General features: G+C 39.5%; 1 protein-coding gene and 2 long non-coding RNA genes across 3 annotated transcripts; all 3 read right to left on the bottom strand.

The window, feature by feature from the left end:
• Positions 1–371: 371 nt before the first annotated feature.
• LOC141802156 (uncharacterized) lies at positions 372–3,997 on the bottom strand. Its single transcript, XM_074685627.1, has 8 exons — positions 3,876–3,997; positions 3,433–3,756; positions 3,056–3,325; positions 2,916–2,963; positions 1,566–1,655; positions 1,429–1,457; positions 682–750; positions 372–515 (listed from the first exon to the last, which is right to left on the bottom strand). The coding sequence occupies exons 1-8, from the start codon at positions 3,934–3,936 to the stop codon at positions 423–425; spliced, it is 984 nt and encodes a 327-aa protein (XP_074541728.1). The 5' UTR covers positions 3,937–3,997; the 3' UTR covers positions 372–422.
• A 3,230-nt stretch (positions 3,998–7,227) lies between these two features.
• LOC141801603 (uncharacterized) lies at positions 7,228–8,695 on the bottom strand. Its single transcript, XR_012599415.1, has 3 exons — positions 8,543–8,695; positions 8,406–8,459; positions 7,228–7,316 (listed from the first exon to the last, which is right to left on the bottom strand). It is a non-coding gene; the product is annotated as an uncharacterized LOC141801603 (long non-coding RNA).
• A 4,003-nt stretch (positions 8,696–12,698) lies between these two features.
• On the bottom strand, positions 12,699–13,940 carry LOC141801565 (uncharacterized). Its single transcript, XR_012599407.1, has 4 exons — positions 13,680–13,940; positions 13,541–13,594; positions 12,998–13,090; positions 12,699–12,730 (listed from the first exon to the last, which is right to left on the bottom strand). It is a non-coding gene; the product is annotated as an uncharacterized LOC141801565 (long non-coding RNA).
• Positions 13,941–15,479: the final 1,539 nt, after the last annotated feature.

Genomic DNA, 15,479 nt, shown 5'->3' with positions numbered 1-15,479 from the left:
AATGACTGAAATAGATTCATTTTAATCTACATCAGTCTGCATCTACATAGCTTCAGACAGGAAACAGTTTAACTGACGTCTGGATGAAGATGTAGAAACTGGTGCGTTCCTTGACATGAAAACAATGATCATCCCTATAGCAGCAATATGGAAACATGTCTGTTATTATAGAGCATCTATTATTATCATTAACTTAACCTACGGCTCCCCCTCCTGGACAGAAAGCCCAGTGCAGCAAGACAGGCCAAGTCTAGAGCTATAACCTGGATAATCCATTGTGCTGACACTTAATAAATCAGAGCATCAGGACTAGATTAAGTTTATTAAAGACAGACAGACACAGAATAAAAGAAAAACATCTTGGTCCATGTTTTCACACTCAGATCCTTTAGCAGTACTTAATGATGATAGTATGGCATGTTTTAGATGATGGTAGCATAGAGGTTGTTGGGATCAGCAGCAATATTAGAGGGTTTCACAGTGCTGTAAGTCACTGCATTACCTCCGCCTCGGATCTACAGAACATAAAAGAAACACACAATGAAATACAAAGGAAAACCTGCAGATTCAAAAATAAAAAAAAGAAAGGAAACACAGAATATAACCTCACAAGAGAAAATGAATTTGAGGGATTTGAACTTTTTTTTAAAGTACAGAAAAAAGATCAGAAGGACTTCTTACATGAACTTTGGATTTAGTCTTTTTGTTGTGGCTAATAGAAACATAGCAAATACCGTCTTCAGGATCGTCCTGAGGGAAGAAAAAACAGAGCACTCTGGTTGGTTCAAAGTCACTCGCAGTTTTTTTTTAAATGCCATTTTCTTCATCTTTCTGTGGTGTTTTTCTTTTTCTGCCCTTGCAGTTATAGGCGTTTCTACTCTGTGACATGTAATTTCACCGTGTCCTGACTTGTTTCTTGAGGAAGGATGCACATGTAGTGTTGTGGCTCAGTTCCTGCACAAACACCGGCTAGTTGTATTTGATGAATTTGCCTTGAAATTTTTTAAGACATTAAAAAGACATGCTTCACACAACAGCAAGTCAACAAAAGCATCTGTGTAGTTAAGGTTAGTTCGGTCCAAAGAGCCTTCACACCCTGACTGAGGGCATTAAATATCCTGGTCTTGATCTCACTGAATGTGAACTTATATCTCACATTTAGATTTTTTTTAAAGATAAGAGCTATCATGAGTTTGTCTAAAACTTTAAAAAAATCCAGTTTTCAAACAGAGTGGTTGAATATCGCTCTCATGTGTATGTAAGTGTGTAAATATTTGACCACACAGCAAACAATTTGTTGTTTGCCACTGTCATCTTTACAGCTGTTAATGTGGTCCAGCTATGAAACTGTATTTGCATTTCAGACTGCAACACCAGTTTTATCTGTGAAACCAAAACCACATAAACACTTTCACTTCATAGACTCACCGAGTGTTTGTCAGTCTGAGGTTTGTTCCCTGTAGTGTAGATAAAGTCAGACAGAGAAGGTGATTTTCAGCATTCTCATTCAGATTCAGATTCAGACATGATTTGGTGTTATAAGTCCAAAGCCTGCTTTTTCTTACCTTTGTTTTTCGTACGTCTAAGGAAAAACAAACTCATTAGACAAAGTGCGGCTAAACCAACAGCCACAATGATGTACAACCACCACAAACCTACAGTAGAAAAAAAAAAGTTTTTTGTGTGAAGATTCATGTGCAATTAAACATTAAGGAAAACATCCTACAAAATGTAAAAATCTTTTTTTTTTCATCTCAGCATCCAAAAATTGATTTAAAAAAAAATCTTACAAACCAACACTCTTACACATGCAATACATACGATACATTTTAATTTATTGCAGTGCTCATGCCACCCGCCCAAGACAATATGGTTGAAAATTAGCCAAATTGGCTAAACCAGCGTATTTACAGAAATGTTAATCAATATGCATTGTCTCTGTATGTTAAACCAGTAAACTAAACTAAATTAAACTAAACTAAATAATAATCCTACAAACCAACAATCCAACAAACCAGTAACTAACGGTCAAAAAATCAACATAACACTTCAATGATCCAACAATCCAACATTCAAAACTTCAACAATAACACAGCAATCCAAAATTCTAACATTTCCAAAATTCCAACAAACCAACATTCCAAAATTTCAACAAACCAACATTCCCAAATTCCAAAAAAACAACAACAATCCAACAGTTTACAGTCAAACATTCCAAAATTTAAACAGTCAAACATGCCATTAAACCAACATGTCAGCAAACCAGCAGTTCAACAAAACAACATATCAACAATCCTACATTCCAAAAATTCAACGATCTATCAAAACATCAGACTAAAACAAATCTACACTCCACCTATCCTACAATCCAACATTCAAAAATTAAAAATTCAATAAAACAGCAATCCAATATTTCAACATTCTGAAATTCCAACAAACCGACATCCCAATTTTCCAATTAACCCGCGTTCCGAAATTCCAACAATCCAACAATCCAACATTTTAACAATCCAATATTCCAACAATTCAACAATCAAGCATTCCATTAAACCAACATTTCAACAAACCAGTAAGTCAACAAAAAAATACAAGAACAATCCAACATTCTAATAATCTAACAAAACAACAGACTAACAGTAAAACAAATCGACATTACACTCCACCAATTCTACAATCCAACATCATTTCAATAAACAACAATCCAAAATTCCAACAATCCAAAATTCCAACAAACCGACATCCTCAATTTCCAGTAAACCAGTGTTTGTGAATTCCAAAAAACCAACAATCCAACATTTTAATCATCCATCATTCAAACATTTCAACAATCCAACATTCCATTAAACCAACAATCCAACAAGGTAATGAAACAAACAACAAACCAGTCTTGGACAGTTCACAAGTTTCTTACTTACCTCCTGGCCTTGCTGTTGTTGTGTTTATGTTTCCAGGTGCTGTATGACATAAGAACAGAAACCTGATTTGGTCATGGTAACATCAGGATGGATTTTTTTTTTTTTTTCTAACAGCTCAGATTTGTTTCGTAGTCACTGACCTGAGAACTGAGGGTTGAAGGTGAACTTTAGACTTCTGTTGCTGCTCTTCTCCTTCATATCACACTGCAGGGACTCATACCTCCTCGACGTGTAGATAGGATGGGAGGTCTGAAAGCTCAGCATGGCTACACAGATGGTTTTTAACATGTGGATGTCTTCGTCATCTTCATCCTGATCTGAGAGCAGCCACGACACGCTGTGTTCACAGGTGAGCCGAGTGGACAGTCTACACTTCAGTGTCACATGACCGTCCTTCTTTACTTCAGTCACTGGAGCACAGACACAGACACAGACATAGACACAGAGATGACAGAAAGCAGATTAACTCAATGAAACAGTTACTGATTTTAAGATTTTATGGGATGTAAATACTTACAGGTGACAACAGACAAATCAACCACAGCCCCCTCTCTCCACCCTGACTCTTCCTGGATACAAAAGTATCGCCCAGCATCTTGGTATGTGATGTTTTTTATGACCAGAGAGCAGTTTTCTGTGAGGCTTAGTCTGTCTGATTTATTATTTCTCCTGTTTCTGATCTGTCCTCCACTCACTACGTCCACCGCTGATGTCTTAGTCAGCTGACTGAAGCTCCATGTCGTCCTGTCACAGTTAGTGGGATCATTTCTGACGTTTTCACAAGATAAAGAGATTTCACCTCCTTCTCTGATAATAAAAGACGGGATCTGCGACATTAAGACTGAGACATAAGATGAAAGAAATGAGAGAAACAGAACAGGATCTTTAAAACCAACTGCTGAAGTCATCAATTTTTCTTTTTTTTTTCATAGATGAGTCTGTAAATATCTCCATCCTTACCTGCAGTTTGAGGAACCAGTACTACATATAAAAACACTCCCACCACTTCCAGTCGAACCATTTCCCCGTCTATCTGTGTTTTATTTTCTGTCACTCGGTGCAACTCTAAAACCGAACGCCTTCCTGAAATGAAACTCTAAAAGAATATCCTCAGAGTTTCACTTCCTCCTGCAGACTCAGAGTCTTTCCTAACAAGCTGCTCAAGACGTGAGGGCTGACCTCTGACACTCACTGCAGACAGCAAACAGTTAACACACACCCTTCACATCATACACACACTACACACAGAAAATAAAGCATGGATCAGTTTGAAGAATAAAGAATAAATCAGAAAAATCTTAAACTCTGACACATTTATATAGGTTTATTTTACGTGGATAAAGGTTGGTAAAACATCAACAGGCCTCAGCTCATTCATAACACAACTGACACTTTCAATGACAGCTGAAACAAAATCTAAAAAAGTCACTTAACACATATTTTTAAACATTTCTGTCACAAAGCGGGGATAAGAATTAAAGCTTATCATAAATGTTTGCTTAGATAGACAATAAGTTAGTCCCATTACACCCCCTGCTGGACAGAGGGTTGTTACTACAGAGACACTCCTACTCCATTCACTGTGAAAAAAAAAAAATCTTACAAAGTGTTTTTTTCTTATTTTCAGTAAAAATGTATTTTTAGACTAAATATGGGCCAAATCCACCTGACCAGTCCAGAAAAGTGTCTTATTTCAAGTTATTTAAAGACAAAAATGAGGTCTGAATTGCTTGTAATAAGTAAAAAATATTCTGCCAAAGGGGAAAGATAAATGTCTTGAATTTTTGACAAGCAAATTTATCTTACCCCACTGACAGATTTTTTTTAACAATTAAATGTGGCTCATATTAAGTCAAAAGACATTTTTCACTGAAATAAGACAAAAACAGTAAGATTTCAGTTTTTTGCAGTGTTCCATTTGATCTGAGGATGAATTAACCCCTGAAAACTAGAGGATGTTTCTGATTGGTCAAGCAGCCACAGCGTTTACATGTCCACAATAAGTTGACCCCCCAGCTGTGATGGACTTGGTTTAATAACTCCAACACAATGGTTGTCTTTAAGTCTGATTGTGTGAATGTTTCTCTGTCAGCACCAGGTGTTCCAGTTCAAAGTGTGATCCTGTAACTTGGAGACCTTCCGTCGATAATGTCAGTGGATATCCAGTTTCCAACAGCTGTTTAACCACAGAAGAAGTCCTTGGGAATGCATCCTAGTTTAGTTTGATAAATGTATATGTACAGCTCCAAAAGCAGACAGACAGTTTTAATAACAGCTGAACAAAATAAAACACATTGAGATTATAATTTAAAAAAAAAACTAACATTATAATTTTAATCCGCTGAGCACTGGGTCACAGAAGCAGCTGTAATCATAGAGCTGATAGCTGACACTATATGGATTTTATCCAAACATAAACTTAAACAATCTCAGGTGTGGTTGTGCCAAAGGTGTCCGAGCCAACAGCACCAGCCTACAGTGAAAAAGTGAGGCAGAAACTTGTGTGAGAGGAGAGGAGCTGGAGCTGGATTCATCCTGGAGCCTCTCCTTTCTCTGCTCGGTGGATGGTTGCGTAGAGGCTGCTGGGATCCACAGGGGCTTCGTCTGCAGGAGAGGACACTTTCACAGTGCTGTATGTCACTGCATCACCACCACGACCATCAGCACTCTCATCAGAAGCCTTTAAAACAAAACATAAGCAGAATTCAGACTTTAGCTAACACCTGAAAAGTTTTCCTGAATCTATAAGTGGCATCTGCAGAGGGCCAGAACTCAGAGTTAACTTAAATCAATGTCATGAAGGAGAGGATAATGTACATTAAAAGCTCCTATACGAGTCTGATGGAACCTGGAACTTCCCCCAAGGACAAAGTAGGTTTCAACTATCTGAAATAGGGACTGAATTTAGTTTGAGGATAAATTAACCCCTGAAAACAGTCCTACCTCGGGGAACCTTTCTGATTGGTGGAGCAGCCACAGCGTTTTTATGTCTACAACAAGATAACCCCCAGCTGTGATGGACTTGGTATACTTCCTCTAAAAAAACGATCTTCTTTGAGCCTGATAGTGTGAATGTTTGTCTGTTAGCTCCTGGTGTTCCAGTTTAAAGAGTGACCCTGTAAACTGGAGACCTTCAGCTGAACATGTCAGTGGATATCCAGTTTACACCAGCTGTTCAAAGTCCTTGGGAATGCATCGTAGTTTAGTTTGATATACATGTACATACGTGTCGTAATCTCCTCATCAGATCATTATTTAATGATGATCTTAAGGTTTTAAGAAAGATGCATCCAGCATAGGCTGGAGATCCTCCATGCTAAGAGGCTAACAGACTAATTGCAGTGCTACGCAGCTTGTCTGTCTCTCTCCATGGGTCGTTTTTAATGAAAGACCTTTGTTGTTGCCTTACTGTCCTCTACCGGTCTGCTGCTGTTTAGCACAATCTACTTGGGTCTTCTGCCAAACAGAAAAGTTATGGGCCACAGGGCAGGAACAATTTGTATCTTGGGAATGTTTTTACAGGAATTAAAAGTTCCTGGACTCTCTGGTCCAAACACAGCTTATGTGAGATGGAAGTGTGACAGACACCACACCTGCTCAGCATGTTAGCGTGTTAGCATGCTGTGCGACACCTTTAGCTGGTCGAACAGCCAATGAGCAGCAGCGTTTTCTCTCAGGAAACTCACCTGAGCCTTACTGCTGGTCATCTTGGTGTAGCTGACGGTAGCATAAGAAACCTCGTCACCAGGATCCTCCTACACAGGGAATAATGAGCAGAGTTTCATTATTTGACTGTTTCTCTAAAAAAAGGAAGTTCAGCTCTTCTTGTGGATAAAAACTGACCGTGTGTCAACCTGCTGACGTCTGGAGAACAGATAAATATATCAGTGGGTGTAGCTCTGAGCTGAGTGTCCTGAGTGATCTCACCTTCTCCTGACCGCTTTCTGCGTCACATCGAGTCTCTGCTGGCTTTAAACTCTGACCCTGAAAGGTACAGAGCAACATTAATGCATCTCCTTTAACAGATCTCCTTTAACTTTAATTCCAAGCTGGTTTAAAGTAGAATAATACTCACAGTGTCTCCATCCCTCTGCGTTTTTATCTCTGAAAAGAGAAAACAGAGAGCTGAGGATAAAAACACAGATTTTTAGGAACCAGGATGGGTCCAGAAAGGTGCTGAAAGCCCCGGAAGATCTGACAGGGAAACCCTTGATGAGGTCCCAGTATCCCAGACTGTGACTGGCTGGCCTCACTGTCAGAAGAGTTCAGTTTTAACTCGAGCAGGCTGTCAGTTACTGATCATACCTTTGGTTTTCTTCCTCCTGATGAGCATCATCACCATGGTAACGGTTATGAGGAGAGCGACTACACCAGCAGTGGCAGCAGCATAAGGCCACCAGCCTGAAGGAGAAAAAACACAGATAACATCTTAAACTCTGCTTTAATATTCCTATTTTTAACTTTTTTTTATCAGCTGGACCTTTTTTTTTTTCTTGGTTAGCAATAATGGACCCAAGACATCAGACCCCGGTGGGGTCTCAAAAGGCAAAGTGGTCTTGGAGGGGGGTCAAGACTGTGAGAAAATCCTAGAACTAGAAATCCAGGTAAGAGTCAATGTCTCAGACTTGGGCTGATCACTGGTGACAGACTGGTCCCCTGGACGTGGATCATCACTCCGCTGATGGGGAAGGAGCCAGAACATGTTACAGAAAGTGGTACCAGTAAAGATATAGTTGCCTCCACTCACTTCTTCAAATCTCCAACCAAACTCTGGACTCTCTCTAGTGAGGCCAAGGGGGCTGAGGTGCCGGGCTAGTGAGGGGGTACTCACAACAGCTGTGCACCTGAATGTAAACATTTTCCCTGATTTCCAAAAGAGGACTGGAAAGTGCACTCAATGTAACAGGATGTCACTCCTCAGCCTCCCAGGACGAACCTGGTCCACAGTCCTGGGCAGGAGACGCTAGCAGATTGTCAAACCTCTGAGGGGGAGACTCTGCAGACGCCCCCCTTTGGAGGTTTTTGGGCCATGTCAAACAGGTAGTTATGCTGTGGTGTTGTCTGAGAGTTGTGTCTCATTTTCAAACCCTCTAAGAAGTCAGTCTTCTTTAACTTTAAAACTTTAACCTTAAAACTTAAACTTTATATCAGGCTCTCTGAGTTAGACTGTTTCAGAGCAGCTGTCTTTGGTAACTTGACTTTAACACTTGTTCAAGTATGTTTCCTTTTCCAATTGAGCTTTCCAAACAGTACATTTAAAGAAATCCCCCAAACAATGCTGTAAACTGTAACATGTGACCGTGGCTTAAAGATAATTCTCACATAGGAAGTGGTCACTGTTTGCAGCATCCTGCATGAAAAACCAGCAGCAGTGAAGAAAATATCTCTGAACCCACAGAAAACACATGGTTTAGGACTCAGTGCGTGAAATCTGTCTGACATTAGCCACAAATTTTTTTCTCACAGAGGTTTAAGGCGTTACATTTTTACCTGATTGTGTCTGAGTTGTGTCTCCTGTTGGGTCCTCTTTTGATGTGCCGCCCTCTGATTTTCAGATATGAATGAAACAATCAGATCAAATGATAAGAAAAATTATTGTGAAGCTTTATCAGATCAATCAGTTGTACCTTTTTCCTCAGCTGAGGACTGAGAGCTGGCCTTCATCTGCAGACTTCGTCCACTCCTCTGATCTGTCACATTACACTTCAGTGACTCTTTAAAGTCTTTCAAAGTCTTCTGATCATGATGAGAATTATTAAGAGTCACTTTATTTGAGCACGTTCCAGGTGATGTCTCAATGTCATTCCTGTCACCTTCATAAAGCCACTGAATCTTGTGCCAACAGCTGTCATAAGTGATCACAGTGCAGAAGAACAGGAGGGCATCATAGCCCTCAGCTGGTGAAGAGTTGGTGAGGCAGAAGCAGAGGTAAGGTTAACTCTCTTACATAGATCATAGCTAATAATTGGTTCAAACAGGTCATTTTTTGATAATGAAACATGGTAATGTCATACTTACTGTTAACAACAGACAGAAAAACTTGTGCATCTTCACCATGTGGTTGTCCTGATTTGTACTGTCGGCAGGTGTACCGACCAACATCTTGCTCTGTGATGTTAGTTATAACCAGAGAACAGTCTGCTGTGACTCTCAGTCTCTTGGATTTAACTTGAGCTTTCTCATTTTTACCGATATTGCCATCAGTAATCAGCTCCACTGATTCTGCAGCAGTATCCCGACTGAAAAGCCAACTAGTGCTGCCACAGCTCTGTTGATCTTTCTTCAGGTTTCCACACGGCAGAGTGACTTCTTCTCCAACTCTGACAGTGAAGGAAGGATCATCTTTTTCAGTCACAGCTGAAGATGAGAGATAGATTTAGATACCAGAAGTTCATCTCCTTGGGTGGTAAAAACTCCACCACATTATGATTGAAAGAAGGAAGAGAGAAGTGACAGCTGTCAAACTTGAATCAGTTTCAGTCTCTTGGTCTCAGAAGCTGTAGTGTGTCTTAAGTTGGTGAATGAGTTCATGTAAAGTCTTACCTGTAGACAGAAGCATCAGTATCCCGAATAAAGACGTCTGAATCCCTCTGAATCCAGACATCCTTCCCTTCGCTGTCTCTTTGCCCGTTCTTTGCTCGCTTTGACTCTGAATAGAGGCGAGGAGGAAGTGACAGCAGCAGTGTCAGAAACAGGAAGTTGATTTTACAAGTCTTTCTTTCTAATTTTGATAGTTTTACTTCAGCTCTTTGGGGATAATTCACAGCTGATGTGGGCGTGAAAAAAAAAAAATGTCAGACCTGGGTGTCTTTAAGAGGCACTGAGGGTCAGGGTCAGGTCCCTCTGAGTCTGACACCTTTTGAACCTGAAGTGATGTTCTCATGTTGTCCTGTGTCTCATTTCTTTATGTGCTCAGGATTCTTAATAAAAAACTTATAGTTCCCTCTGATCAGGAACTGAAGCCTCACACCTGCTCACAGGTTTATTCTCCTCTTACCTTTTGGCCTTCCTCATAAGTAGAGTATGTCAGCACTTTGTAACCTCACCTCCTGGGGACCTTTAGGGGCCCTCATCCCTGACCTCCAAATATCCCCCCTGCTCTAAACTCACTCTAAACTCTAAACTGGGAGGATTAATGCCTCCATGTTAAATGTTTGAGTTTGTGAAGCTTGCAGTGTCTTAATCTACATATGGCTCATCATAAGATCAGTAAAACACTGATTTTTTATGTTTGTTCAACACGTTACACACAAATGTCATAAGCATTATATCACACCATATGTAGGTCAACTCACAAAGTCTAAACTAAATGATTTTTCAGTGTTAATAACCTGTCTGTTTTGTGAGAAGACTTGTCTTAGTGCAAGAAACACATGTGGCACCTGTGTTTCTTCATGTTCTTAAAGAAATGTTGTGGTCGAGTGTTTTTGAAGAAACGTTGTGGTCGAGTGTTTTTCCTGAGAACTGAGGGCTAAATGTTGACGTACGAACACAGAAACCACATCAGGAAGCAGTGCAGACTTCACCCTGAGAGCAACCAATCAGAGAGCTTTATTTACACAGACCATCATTTATTTATACTCCAGAAACCCAGGCAGAGGCAGAAAAAAACCCTGTCAGAAATAATTGATAGGTAAAGTAATGTCTTCATCAGCCCACACACCCGGAGTTAAAATAATTTGAAAAGATAAAAATAAGACTGAATTATTGAAAATATGAGATAAAACATGAAAATAACATTCAAATCTAAGCAGTAAAAATGAATAAAATTATTGAAATGAAAATAAAATGAGACAAAAAAAGAGAAGAGTTAAAGAGAAAACACAAGAACAACTTTTAAATGAATATTAAACATTAAAACATTATGAGATCATTTTTAAGGCCAGGAAAAATCCAGCAGTGAAACCAATCAGTCGCTGTATTTAGATCAGCTGGTCCCCAAAAGGCTTCTGGCACAAAAATTCCTGCTCATGAACCTGTTTTTGAAGACCCGAAAGCTACCCTTATTAATACACATGAGTTATTGCAGTATTTTTGTTTGTTTGTTTGTTTTGATGTCATTGTTCAGCTATTTTTAAACATGAAGCTTTTCAAATAAAAAACACACACTTCAGGACAGGACACTGTCTAAAACACTCTGAAAGTTTGGTGGTGACGTCTGCAGTCGCTCAAGACTCAGGATGAATCTGTGTGAAGGTTGTAAAGGAGAGAATAAGGTCAGACTGACTTCAGTTTGTCTCTGAAGTTAAACCACGCAGCACAGTCTCCTCCTAGGAAACTCACCTGGATGTTACTGCTGATCCTCAAGGTGTAACTGATTGAGGCTGTGAGCAGCTCCATCTCCAGGATCCACCTAAACAGAGGCAGACCATTAGCATGTTAGCATTCAGGCTAAGTGCCATTGTCTAAAAGAGGAAGTCAGACTCCTCAAACTGAGTGTCAAACTGCTGATCTGATCTTAGTGTGGGACATAGAGGAGGGGGTGAGATCACACTGTACACCCATCTCAGAGCTACACCCACTGACAGCTTTACCTGTTCCCCTGACACCAGCAGCCCAACGGGTCAGAGACTTCAATACTTAAAGATCAGGATCCACAAGATTGAACAAGAAGATTTTTATTTAAACAAGCAATAAAACAAACAAAAAAAACTAACTGACTTCCTGTCCGAACAAAACACAATTTGGCACACAAGACTTTAGAGGACATTAGGACACAGGACACAAGGACAAAGAACACTACTAGGGCACATGACGCAAGGACACAAAGACACAGGACACTACATGGATATCTTACAAAAGGATACATGACCCAAGTATGGTGGCTGGGAGGTTGAAACCAAAATGACAATGTTTGAAATACTTTTACATATAAAAAAATATTACATTCTGAAAAAACTTTTAAAACTGGAAACAAATTTTCATTTTTCAACAAAAAAATTACATTTTTAAAAAAACTTAAAAAAATAAAATAAAAATTACATTTTGCAAAACAAATTTACATTTTGAAAAAACTTTTACAAATAAAAACAAATTAACATTTTGCAAAAAAAAATATGTATATTTAGAAAAACACTTTTACAAATAAATTACAAAAATACATTTTGCAAAAGACTTTCACAGGTCTTGAAAAAAATTAACAAATGACACATTTTGAATAAAAGGAGACTGTGCTTAATCCTGACTGAATGCAAGTTGTAATTTTGTTTTTGTTTTTTTAAGTCTTTTGCAAAATGTCATATTTTTTCCTTATGTAAAAGTGTTTCAAACTTTGTCATTTTGGTTTGGACTTCTCAGCCACCATACCTAAGGACATACTACCCCAAGACACAAGACACTATTGGGACACATGACACAAGGACACAGGACACTAGGATACTAGGACACTAAGAGGACACAAGGACACATTACACATGAAAACAAGGACACTTCGTGGACATAAGGACGCAAGGACATGAATACACAGGACTCAAGGACACGTGGCAGCAGATAGTGTTTTGATTAATCCTGAAGTTGATTTGAAGATTTATATAAATGTATCATTAATAGGTGACCTCTGAAGGTGTCCAAACACACACCACACACACACACACACACACACATACATACACACACACACACACACACACACACACACACACACACACACACACACACACACACACACACACACACACACACACACACACACACACACACACACACAGATCCATCAGCTGGTCTGACTGTGGCAAATGAGGGATGACTTAAGAAGTCTAAACTGGTTCAAAGTGGAGTAAAACTCACGGTGTCTCCATCCCTCTGTGTTTTCATCCCTGAAATGACAAAAGAGAGAGAAATACAGATTTGTGATTTGTCTGAGAGGTGCTGAGAGCCCCTGAAGTTCTGACTAGGAAATCCTTGGTGTGGTCTCAGTATCCCAGACTGTGATTGGCTGCTGTCAGGGAAGGAGCTCAGATCTATCTGTCAGTAGTTTTCTTTACGTTGGACTCTCTTTCTCTTTTGTCTGAAATGCCCCTTTAGCCCTTAAGTCTAGACCTGGTCCTGATAAGAACTAAAGTTTGCCTAGTTAAAGGTCTTACCTTTAGTCCTCCTCCAGATGTAAACCTCTACAATGACTAAAGTCATGAAGAGAGCGGCTAGACCAGCAGCTTTGAGGGGTAAAGGAGACCAGGCTGAAGAAGAACAGAGACCAGGGTTTAGTTCAGGGATGAATATTTGACAGAGACAGAGAGCATCACCTCATCTTCTTTAATTCCTGTTGGGTCACACGTCTACAAACCACAGCTTAAAAAAAAAAAAAAGAGTTAAGACACAGTTTGTAATTCCATCAAAAACCACAGCTGGGTTATTAACAGAAACTGTGGGTTTGAAGTAAAAGAGGTTAGCATCATCATTATCACCATCTTCTTAAGAAACCTTAAGCAGTTCTCACGGGAACAGTTTCTGAGAGTAACAGCCATGTCTGCTTCAATGTAGGCCATGAGTTAGTAAAAAAATCTTATATATCAAAAAATGTTATACTGAAAAATGTAAGACTTTCATAAGTGCTAATGAAAATCAGAACAAAGCGTGTGACTTAAGTCAGATTATTCTCACAGAGGTTAAAGACATCACATTTTTACCTGATTGTGTCTGAGTTTTGCCTTCTGTTGTGTCTTCTTTTGATGTGCTGCCCTCTGGTTTTAAAATATGAATGAACCAATCAGATCAAATGATAAAAAAAAAAATATTGTGAAGCTTTATCAGATCAAACAGCTGTACCTTTTTCCTCAGCTGAGGACTGAGGGCTGGCTTTCATCTGCAGACTTTGTCCACTCCTCTGATCAGTCACGCTACACTTCAGTGACTCTTTAAAGTTTTTCAAAGTCTTCTGATCAGGATCAAGATATTTTAGCGTCACCCCGGTTGTACAGGTACCATGTGATTTCTCAATGGTGTTCTTGTCACCCTCATAGAGCCACTGCACTGAGTGCCAACAGCCGTCATAAGTGATCACACTGCAGTAAAACAGGACACCATGGGACTCCACTGGTGATGAATTTGTGAGTAAGAAGCAAAGATTAAGTGAACTCTGTCTCATGGATCATAACTAATAACTGGTTCAAACAGGTCAGCGTGATATAATAAAACGTGTTAATATCATACTTACTGTTAACAACAGACAGAAAAACTTGTGCATCTTCACCATGTGGTTGTCCTGCTTTGAACTGTCTGCAGGTGTACCTGCCGTAATCCTGATCAGTGACGTTAGTTATAACCAGAGAACAGTCTGCTGTGACCTTCAGTCTTTTGGATTTAGCTTTAGCTTTCTCGTTTTTACTGATATTTCCATCAGTAATCAGCTCCACTGCGACTGCAGCAGTTTCCTGAGCTAAAAGCCAACTAGTGCTGCCACAGCTCAGCTGATCTTTCTTTGGGTTTCCACACGGCAAAGTAATTTCATCTGCAACTCTGACAGTGAAGGAAAGATCATCACGTTCAGTCACAGCTGAAGATGAGAGATAGATAAAGATATCATGAGTTTACCTCCTTGGATGTTTCGGTTTCAGTCTTTTGGTCTCAGAAGCTGTAGTGTGTCTTTGGTTGGTGTATGAGTTCATGTAGTCTTACCTGTAGACAGAAGCATCAGTATCCCAAAGAAAGACGTCTGAATCCCTGAAGCCATCCTTCCCTTTCAAACTCTCTCCTCTTTCTGCTCCTCTCTGACTCTGAATAGACTCACAGTTTAAACTTCCTGCTTTAACACAGATGTTGTCACTTCCGCAGAGTAACCTTGGTCTCAGTGTCAGTTCCTTATGTTCTTACCGGAGCACTTTATAGATTCAAAGTGATAGATGTGATGACATGCTCTATCTTGTAGCTTTAATGTTCGAAATAAAAGACGAGTGGGTGAAGGCTCAGTTAAATTTATGAAATCACATCATTTGTTGGATGTTCAATGAGTGATATGAGGTCCTTACCGAGAATAAAACAAGGTGTAGAAAACCCAATGACATGATTACATCAGTGCTATGTATGAAACCTGTTTACTTCCTGTTGATAAAGAGTTTTAAACACTAAGGTTAAGCTGCTATTCAAGAAGCTTCATTGAAATGTCCTTTAACTGAAAGAGAGATCTTAATCCATTCGAGGATGAGAAAATATACAGTGGAGGAAATAAGTATTGAACACATCAACTTTTTTCTCATCACATTTATTTCAACACATTTCACACATTTTTCTTAACACATTATTACTTGAACTTCCAATTAGTGCAAACCAACATCAGCTGGGCTACAGCAAATTGATGGCCCTATAAAAAAAAAGGTTGATTTTTCACCAAGCAGTCAAATACGACACACCTCATGATGAGTAATGGCAAAGAGCTCTCTGATGACATTCACAACCTGATTGTTACTCAGCATCGGAATGGAACTGGTTACAGACTTATATCAAAGCACCTGAATATTCCAGTCAGCACCATTGGGGCCATTATTCACAAGTGGAAGAAGCACCACCTTACCATCAACAGGCCACGCACTGGAGCTCCTTCCAAGATTTCTGACCAGGGAGTCAGAAAGA

The sequence above is a fragment of the Halichoeres trimaculatus genome, unplaced genomic scaffold (genome assembly GCF_033239565.1).
Source record: "Halichoeres trimaculatus isolate MK-OKI-2021-1 unplaced genomic scaffold, fHalTri1.1 fHalTri1_scaffold_13, whole genome shotgun sequence".
NCBI lineage: Eukaryota > Metazoa > Chordata > Actinopteri > Labriformes > Labridae > Halichoeres > Halichoeres trimaculatus.
This window is presented reverse-complemented; position numbering and strand designations above follow the sequence as displayed.